Raw genomic sequence first — 9,665 nt, 5'->3', positions numbered from 1 at the left:
ATATCAGTGGACAAAATAGCGTACACAAGCTAATCTGAACATCACCAGATTTTACGATTTTTTTAAGTGTTCCACAACGGAAACTCATTTTTAGAAACATTCTTATCGAGATTTCAAAAATAGATGCATAGTGAACACGTCCATCCCTCTTGGGCATGAGGACAATGTACTCGATCAGAATAATCTGCTGCGTTAACAAAATTAGTATAATAGTAACAAAACAACCAAAGAGAGGACTAATAATACCATTATAATTATTTATGTGGAAATATTTATATAATTTATAAAATTCACAAGGCACCCATGACCACTACCCTACAACCTAACAAGATCCTAATAAATAAACAACTCACATGGAAACATCATGCTTTTCCATAAGGCAAAGAACAAGATTAGCAAAAACATGATGCTGGTCCATCCCTTGACCCTCCACCGCCCACCCAACCAAATCCTCCAAGCCACCAGTCCTTTGCTTGTGTATCAAAGTCTACATGTATTTTGTCAGGATCCAAATGTTACCGACAAAGGCATTGACTTTGAGATAACAGGCTTCTTTATCAAACATAAAAAGATATAGAAAATGAACCTTCCTTCCTCTGTCCACCTCTAATAATGTACAAGAGATCATAGGCTAACAAACAACAAAAACCACTGTCTTTGCTGCATTTCAATAGCCTCATATTCGTTTAGGTGGGTCAATATTGATAAATATTGATTTAATAGCCAGTTATCTCCAGCCCAGTAATTAAGCTCCACAAAAAAAGTCCCACCACTAATGACTTCTTGAAATGAAGCTGCAACTTATCTGGTCCAAAAATTTTGACTTTTTGAATCTTTATTCACACTACCTAGTAGCTATGTTGCTCCTTTTCAAAAATGCAGCTGGGTGAATGTTGGATCCTTCAAAAGTAGTCGCGTGCGTGTCTGATCCTCCAAGAGTAGTACATTTTTGGAGAATTCGATATAGGTGCCATAACATTTTCGAAAAGTCCGAGCAATATAGGCTAGTAGTATTCCACTGGGGTATCAGGGCAACTTCCATCAGACAGGAATTCTTTACTGAATGGAGGAGGAATGAATGGTGGTGATGTACATCTTAAAAGTGCCCAATTGACTCCTTGGAAGAATGGGTGATGTTTGATTGCTGAGGCACCCATAGTTGACCCCAATCTTCTAGCTGGATCTTTGGCAAGAAGTTGTGATATCAGGTCTTTTATTGGGGCTGGGATTGTTGGTTCCTTTGGGAATTCGAGGGCTCGAGCAACGATGTTAGCTAGAGTTAGTTCATGGTCTATCCCTTTAAAGGGTGTTACTCCATATAACAATTCAAATATGAATATCCCTAGCGTCCACCAATCTACTGCACTACCATGGCCTTCGCCTGACACAATCTCTGGTGCCAAGTACTCGTGAGTTCCCACGAAAGACATTGAACGAACATCGACTGGTTCAGCAACAAATTCGGGGCCACCAAATTGGCCTGGCTTCTTCTTGCGCTTTCTTCTCAGGTGGAAGCACGAAGCAGTAGGTACTATACAGTTGGGGAGGATACATGAAGAAGATGTGAACTTTGGTGGTTCAATTTTGTACTCGTTTTGTTGAGGTCCACCATTAGGCGTACTTTGGGTTGAAATTACTTGAGCTGGTGTTGATGTGGAGGTGTCGCATTTTAGTGAGAGATCAAAGTCTGTGAGCATGATATGACCATCCGATCGGACCAAAACGTTTTCAGGTTTCAAATCGCGGTAAACAATTCCCATCATGTGAATGTACTCCAGCGCAACCACCACCTCCGACGCGTAGAACCTGAAGATACCATGAAAATTTTCACTAAGGAGATTCAAAATATATATATATATATATATATATATATAAAAGGCACGAAGAAGTCAAGGGGATTATAACGTAATTTCCAGGCAAGGGGAGTTCGAATGAACCCCCTCGTGCCCCAAGCTCCGCCCATGGGCTCATTAGTTTAATATAAAAGACATATGATTTACCATAAAACAACAAAACAAGAAGCAAATTTTAAAACTTTTTTTCAGGGTAAAATCATGATACAAATGATGGACGCACGAGGGAATTAAAGAGAAGAACCATAGTAAAATGAGGTACTACTACAGGCGCACAAAGCACTTAGTTTCAACTAATTATCATATGGGGAGGGGACCAATATGCTTCTATAAAGATAGCATACTAAGTGTATACTAGTACTTTATTTTGTGGAATATCCTGGCCCCCTAACTGTTTCCCCATGCAACGTAGCAAGATTAAAAAAGTAGGTCCTTGAAACATTGTCCCTATATCATGGCACAACTTTACTGTCCTCTACTCCTTTTTGTGCTCTTCGTTTGGTTGCTTTCCACAAGTGCAACATCATTACATCGTGTACTAGATTATTAATTAATATGAAAAAAAAGAAGTTCGTGGGATATCCACAAAAGAGGAGAATATTTCCATATTGTAGTTTTTATCAGGGATTTTTCCTTCTTATATCTCGATAAATAATATTTTTTTAATAATAGTGATGACCTGATCAACTTGAGCACACTTTGACTAATTTCACGAGGTATCTGCTAACTTCCACTTGGTAAGAAATTTACTTGAAACTATTATGGCAATTGAGCAAAATGAAAATAAAATACAAAACTCACCCACAAATTAGTTAAAAGTATGGCCTACACAAGCAAGGCATATCCTTTGTAGGCAATATATCCTTGTATGTACTTTGTAGGCAGAACACTAAACATGGGAACCAAGAAAGGAGGACTCTGTAGCTCAATAATTCTGCGCAGGTTAGGTAATATTGCATTTTGACAAGAATTGGATATTATGAATCATTATTTTCTGGCAACTATTTTACGTGTGATTAGTTGATCTTTTCAACTATCCTACTGTAATACTTCCTCCAGTTCAAAAAGAGTGTCCACTTAATCATTTTCATACCCTTTCAGAAAATACTAACTCATAGGTAAATATAGATAATTTGACTAAACTGTCCCTAATTAAATAGGTATTGGGATTTGATCACTTAACACTTAATAAGGACAAATTTGAAAAAATAAGGTTAATTCTTTCTTATTTGGTAAGTGGACTCTCTTTTTGAAAAAAAAAACTAAGAGGACATTCTTTTTGAACTGAAGAGAATACGGTCTAAAACTGTTTTCAACATTCACTTATCTTATTTCATGTAAACAAACATTTAAGTTTATTTCTTTTAAATTTTGGCCCTTTATCGACAAATTATTATTATTATTTTTTTTAAAAAAAAACATAGTGTTAGGGCCCGTTTTCGCGCACCTCAACTAATTCCTGAAATTTACACCTAGTGATTTTGAAAATGGGTGGTCTTAAACTTTTGACCCGGCTTGACCGATGGGCAAACCTTCAAGGCTAAAATCAAACTTGTTGAACTTGAAATTTTTCTCATCGAATAAGCGAGGTCAAAAGTTCAAGATCGTTCATGTAAATCACTCAACTACAGTTCATGAGATACAAGGGGGTTATCATATAATCAAAAGCAGGGGCGGATCTAGCCTATTAAGTAGGGGTTCAATTCGAAATGGAGTATAAATTTATGTGTAAAAAATTATTAAAATTGTATATATAGTAGATGTGAATCCATAACTTTTAAAATATAATGAGTTCAATACTAAAATTCTTAAGATTAAACCCACGTAATCTAAATCCTGGATCCGCCTCTTATAAAAAGAGAGGTCATTCCAAATCATAAAATCCAAATTCAAGCAGTGATATCATATGTCAAGTCAGAAAAAGTAAAGATCTTGAGGACAGATTTTTTTGCTCAATCAAAACTACTTTCTAAACTAACCTGGTCTAAACTAACCCATAGAAATTAGAGATGAATCATCTCCGCTAGTTTCCTTCTAATCACATTATTCTTGGTCTATAGCTTAGGTTGGCATCATCTGTATAACTTGTGTACCAATATGGCATATTTGTCAATTATCGACATAGTAAAATATATAGGGCCCTCTATATAGATCAACTTATTGTAATGTAATGGGACCACTTAAAAACATTTTCAGAAAAAAGTTCCCAAACTTATAAAATTCCCCATGTTAAAATTCCCAAATCCCTGATATTCCGGAAAAGTTAATGCAATTGAATCTTGATTACTTTTGACAGTTTGACTGTTCCTTAATTTTGGGAATGATAACTGGACAAGCAACCAAATTTTCGAAAAAGTTTACTCATTTCACAAATTAACTTTGGACTCATAGATTATTTATTTTTTGTCTTCCACCTCAATTCCCTCGAGAATACTAACGTTTTATAGAATCTCAAATTTAGATATTACACCAAATATATAATTTAATATTGGAGAGTTAACTGTCTTGATTTCATTAAACAAATTTACATAGAATCATCAAAAAAGACTATTTTTCTTAAGAAAGAAGATACTCATTCTTTTTTCTTATGATTCTACACTATCTAGTCAAAATTTTAGTGGTTCTATGTTGATTTTTTCCAAGTGTGATTTTTAACAACAAATTTTATATATATGTTAAGAAATTCACGAAGTATATAAAAAAGTTAAATTCAGAATCAAGTTACTAGTAATACTTAAACATTAGTGTACTAAATTCCAAAGCTCATAAAAATAAATTTTGATATGTCTCACTTAGAGTAAATTCTTTAACCAACCACCAATCAACACCCGTGAAAATCATAATAGAATAATCTTACAGTATTTACCAAACCAAGCACTCGACAGAATATTACTAAGATCATATGATTTACCGACTTTGATATTATAAAATCTTTTAAAAATAAAAAAACACGAAGATGAAGCTGTGGACACGTGATTAGCTCTTTCCTTTTTCACATGCACCTCATCAAGTCAACTATATAAAAAAGTTATAATGAAAATAATGTAGTAATAATATAGCCCACTCCCATCATGGTCATTAAAAGCTCAATAGACTCTTCAACTAAATGGTGATTAATAAACCCCCCCAAAGAAATTATGGGACACGCGTTTTCCCCAAACCATCTGGTTTGAAGTTTTTTTTATTTTTTTTTAATTTTTTATAATCGTGGTGTAAAAGTCAGCTTGCACGCATTTTGATTAATTTCATGAGATATCTGCTACCTCCCACCAGTAACAGATAATTCTGTCCAACTGATAACCCTAGTTTTGAAATATTTTTAACCCAAAACTATATTATAAAACAAGTTTATGTACCTGATTGATTAACTTGAAGTCACACCCCACTATATTTTTTAAATATTATTTCTTTACGACTGAAAAATGATTAATCTTTATGCTCAATCTAGTATGAATCCACGTGGTGAGTAGTTATTGGCTGAACTCAAATTCTGACTTTCAACACTGTCTTTGAAGTTTAAAGTCATATTAGGAGCACGTGTGATCACGACTTAAAATAATCTAATCATAATTTCTAGTACTAATTTTCTTCCTAACGTAGTATAGTACCATTCTGTTCAGGGATCAAGTGCGCGACGGTCCACCGTATATCCAGTATTCCGTCAGTAAAGAGAAGAAGAAAATGACAGTCTACTGACAATCACCAGCTCCTCCATCAGGTGGTGGCCCCCACACAGACACGTCACTGTCATCTTCTTCGAGTTTTACACAAATTTGAAAATATTGGACCCAAAAAACAAAAAAAAAAAAAAAAAAAAAAACAGACTTGGAAAATAAAAGAGATTGCAATATTATGTTGTGTATGTACAGTTTAAATGTACTAATAACTCCCTTCCCAATTTATGTGACATTCAACTTTTTATATTTTAATAAAAATTCGACTTTAAACTTCCCATTTACCGAAATGGTTTGTGACTCACAAATATCTACTCTCTCCGTCCCAATTTATGTATCATCTTTTCGATTTCGAGAATCAAATAAATCTTTCTTTTACCGTAATATTTTCATATATCTTTTATATATTTTGAATTGTCAATTATTGAGACATACAATACTTTTAATACTATTTAAAAGACATTAAAAATTTCATGTCTAAATTTACAGTACTCTCAAAATTCGAACTGTGTCACGTAAATCGGGAAAAAGAGGGATTATGACTTATCCTAGACAACATGCTTTGAAAGTTTTTCATTCATTTTTAAATTACGTGTCCTGTTAGACACCTTCACATAAATTAGCGTACCTGACAGCGGATTCAGGGAAGCGTTTCAACGGCTGACGTTGCCGGAGTACGTGTAAATCACCACCGGGACAAAACTCCGTCAACAAACACGACCATTTTGGTGAATCAATTGAAGCATAAAGTGTTGGAAGAAAAGGATGATCCAACATTTCAAGTATTTCCCGTTCTGTCCTTGCTCTTCCTTCCTTATTACGGCTTGCTAGTTCCTTCTTATCCATTACTTTCGCAGCAAAGAAAGCCGCCTAAATAATTCAAAGTTGAAGGAAATCAAAATGAGTTAGAATTAATAGTTAAAGTAGGTTTTTTAATATTATAAATAGAATTGCTGCTAACTAATTCATCTGTCCTAATTTATATAGCACATTTTGAATTTGGAGAGTCAATTTATATTATTGGGATATAATTTTTTTTTTTAACTTTTTTGAAATAAATTTTACATAATTGAAAAGTGCGTAAAAAGCGTTAAAGTTACAATAATTGACTACGTTTGGCCAAAGAAACCAAATATTTTTCAAATTTTTGGAATTTTTGAAGTTCGAGTGGAAAATAGAATTGTGTTTGGCTATAGTTTTTGCCAAAAAAGTATTTGGTTATTTAAATGGACTGAATGCGAAAAAAAAAGTGAAAAAAAGCTTTTAGATGCTTTTCAAATTCCAAATAAAATATGCAAAAAAAAATCTGAAAAAAATGTGAATAATTCTCATGGCCAAACATGTCTTAAATGACATATGAAAAAATGACCATAAAAAAATAAAAAAAAAAAAAAAAAAAAACTCCTTTGAATCTAATTGTACAGATTGTAAAACGTACGGAAATGAAATTTTGCGAGTCAAACCTTTTCTTTTTGACTGAATATTTCGAAATAAAATTTTTAAATTTTTGTAAATAAAATCTACATATAAAAGAAATTGCAGAAAGTGTTCATAGATTTATGAGTTTACGCATAAAATATTTTCACTTACCGTCTTCGCACTCTGCGGCGCGTGAGCTTTAATCTCGGCTAGATAAACAGAGCCAATATCACCAGAGCCAAGCCGATGAAGAAACCGTAGATCAGTAAGTGAAACTGCAGAGTTAGGCGAAGTAGAAACAGCGCGTGTAATGGCATCCCAATACGGGTCACCAGAAGGGGTAGCAGCGCGTGGCTTAACAAAAGAGTTGGAAGATGATGAGTTGGCAGTCCACGTGGCTTCTGAACCAGAACTAGTGGAACGATTAATGTCAGTTGTGGTAGTAGTAGTTGTGGTTGTGGTAGTGGAGTTGAAGCTAATGCTTTGTAAGTCATCAGTTAAGTCATCTAGCCATGGCTCCATTTTTTTTTGGTGAAGAAGAATTGTGAGAGAATGAGGAGATGTTGAGAGCTTTTTGAAGGTGAAATTTTTTTTCTTCCTTGGGTAGAGGAATTTGCTTTGGGCCTTGAAAAAAGGTAATTGGGCCACGTAAAGTCCGTTGTTTGTGTAGTAGATATTGGGTAGCATTGGACCCAGAAGTACGTCTTAATTAAGGCTCATTATATTCCGTTGTCGGTAATAATTCAGAGTTTAAGACAAATTAGGCTTTTTTTATGACGAAATATTTCATTTTTTTTGTGCGGATTGGCCGTCAAAGTCACGGGTCTTTAATTTTTGTCCCTCAAATTGGTGGTCTTTAATTTTTATGTATCTAGAGGTTAGGTTCTAATCCCAGCTCAAAAAAAAAAATCACAAGGCAAATTCTACTAGGTAGATGCAAAACTCTAACTGAGGCCTAATTTTGGCTCGAATAGGCCTAACGTTGCTAAGAAACTTTGCCTTGTGATTTTTTTTATTGAGCAGGGGTTCGAACCCCAAACCTTATAGTATTAGGCGAATGACAAAAATTAAAGACCACCAATTTGAGGGACAAAGATTAAAGACCAGTGCCTTTGAAGGGTAATGGTGCACATGACCCGAAATATTTTATAAATGGTTTAATGTATGGACAAACCCTTTAATTTGGCATCAAATTTCATTTAGACACTAACTGAACATCTGAACACATGATAAAGTATCTCTATTACATACATTCGGTTCAAAAAAAAAAATCGTGTGTTCTCAAATGCTCACTGCGTACGTAAATTAACCACTTAAAATATGTCATTTTATTTAATTATATGCATCCGCCTCAATAAACCGTAAAACTCCAAACATTTTTTAAATGAAGCTGATGTGTATAATTAAAGAGATGATATATTTTATGTGGTTAATGTGACAGAGTCAAAGATTGTTGGAAGGCTCTACCAATGCAGAGCCCTGGTCTCATATATATAATAGAGAATTTTATATCCAATATATATGTGGTTTCCTTATACCAGAAGGACTCTAAATGTCCTCTATCACGCGCCTTCAATCTATAGGGGCAGATGCACAGACGGATTGCTTTTAATAAACAAGAATTGAATTAACGACAATGACTTTGTAAAAATATCTCATGGAGCTGAAGCTGAGTAGGTATATAACCAACAACTAGATCACCATGGGAGACGCGTTATCTGACAAAGTGATACTCAACCTTGATGTGCTTACTGCAACCATGGAGGATTGGATTGACAACAATATAAATAGCAGAGATATTGTCACACAGGACCTTCACAGGTTGATGAATAGTCACACCTAATTCATTTAAAATATACCAAATCCATAATGTATCGATGGCCGTGTAAGCAACAACACAATATTCAGCTTCGGTAGAGGATTTTGAGATTGTTGTTTCTTCTTAGAACGCCGAGAAACCAAATTTGGACCGAGGAAGATTGCAAAACCAGTAGTGGACCGAGAAGTGTCAAGACACCCAGCCCAATCAACATCTGAATAAGCCACCACCGCATGAAAGATCATTTGCTCGCTTCAACACAAGACCATGATTTGCGTGATCGCGCGATTACCTAAAAGTAATGCTCGCCGACAAGAAGAAGCATTTAGCAAGACTGCAAGGCATGCGACGAAGAGAGAGACGAGATTCACTGCATAAGACATATCAGGCCTAGTCACACTCAACTACTGCAATGCTGCGACCATATTGCGATATTCAGAAGGATCAGATAATAGTTCCCCGATGGCAACGAGGTCCTGGATGATAAGTGTGTGTGAACAGATTTAAATTAAGGATATAAAATTTTGTGATCAAGTCCTGAACATATCTAGTTTGAGAAAGAAACATAGACTCTGAAGACCACATAACCTATACCTCTAAAAAATAATGAAGGTCACCAAGGTCCTTCATTGGAAACTTATGGGAAATAAGAGAAATAGCGTGGTGGAGTAAAGAAGAAGAGCTCCCAGTGAAAATAATATCATCCACATAAAAAAGTAAAATAAGAATATCAGTGGAAGAAGATAAATTACAATCGAAGAATCAGTCTGACTACAAGTAAAGCCCAAAGAAAATAAAAAACTAATTAATTTGTTAAACCAGGCCCGAGGAGCCTATTTCAACCCATATAAAGATTTATCTAATTTATATACATGATTAGGATAGTCGGGATGAATAAAA

At 34.7% G+C, this 9,665-nt stretch overlaps 1 protein-coding gene across 1 annotated transcript; it reads right to left on the bottom strand.

Moving 5' to 3' along the window:
• Nucleotides 1-233: 233 nt before the first annotated feature.
• On the bottom strand, nt 234-7,571 carry LOC132065450 (serine/threonine-protein kinase D6PKL1). The gene is made up of 3 exons (XM_059458855.1): nt 7,118-7,571; nt 6,156-6,397; nt 234-1,806 (listed from the first exon to the last, which is right to left on the bottom strand). The coding sequence occupies exons 1-3, from the start codon at nt 7,466-7,468 to the stop codon at nt 1,005-1,007; spliced, it is 1,395 nt and encodes a 464-aa protein (XP_059314838.1). The 5' UTR covers nt 7,469-7,571; the 3' UTR covers nt 234-1,004.
• Nucleotides 7,572-9,665: the final 2,094 nt, after the last annotated feature.

The sequence above is a fragment of the Lycium ferocissimum genome, chromosome 7, assembly GCF_029784015.1.
Source record: "Lycium ferocissimum isolate CSIRO_LF1 chromosome 7, AGI_CSIRO_Lferr_CH_V1, whole genome shotgun sequence".
Lineage (NCBI taxonomy): Eukaryota > Viridiplantae > Streptophyta > Magnoliopsida > Solanales > Solanaceae > Lycium > Lycium ferocissimum.
This window is presented reverse-complemented; position numbering and strand designations above follow the sequence as displayed.

Coding starts and splice junctions, on each gene's coding strand:
- LOC132065450 (XM_059458855.1), bottom strand. CDS start 7,468: ATGGAGCCATGGCTAGATGACTTAACTGATGACTTACAAAGCATTAGC. Junction 6,398..7,117: donor CGCCGCAGAGTGCGAAGACG/GTAAGTGAAAAT, acceptor TGAATTATTTAG/GCGGCTTTCTTTGCTGCGAA. Junction 1,807..6,155: donor TTCCCTGAATCCGCTGTCAG/GTACGCTAATTT, acceptor TGGTATCTTCAG/GTTCTACGCGTCGGAGGTGG.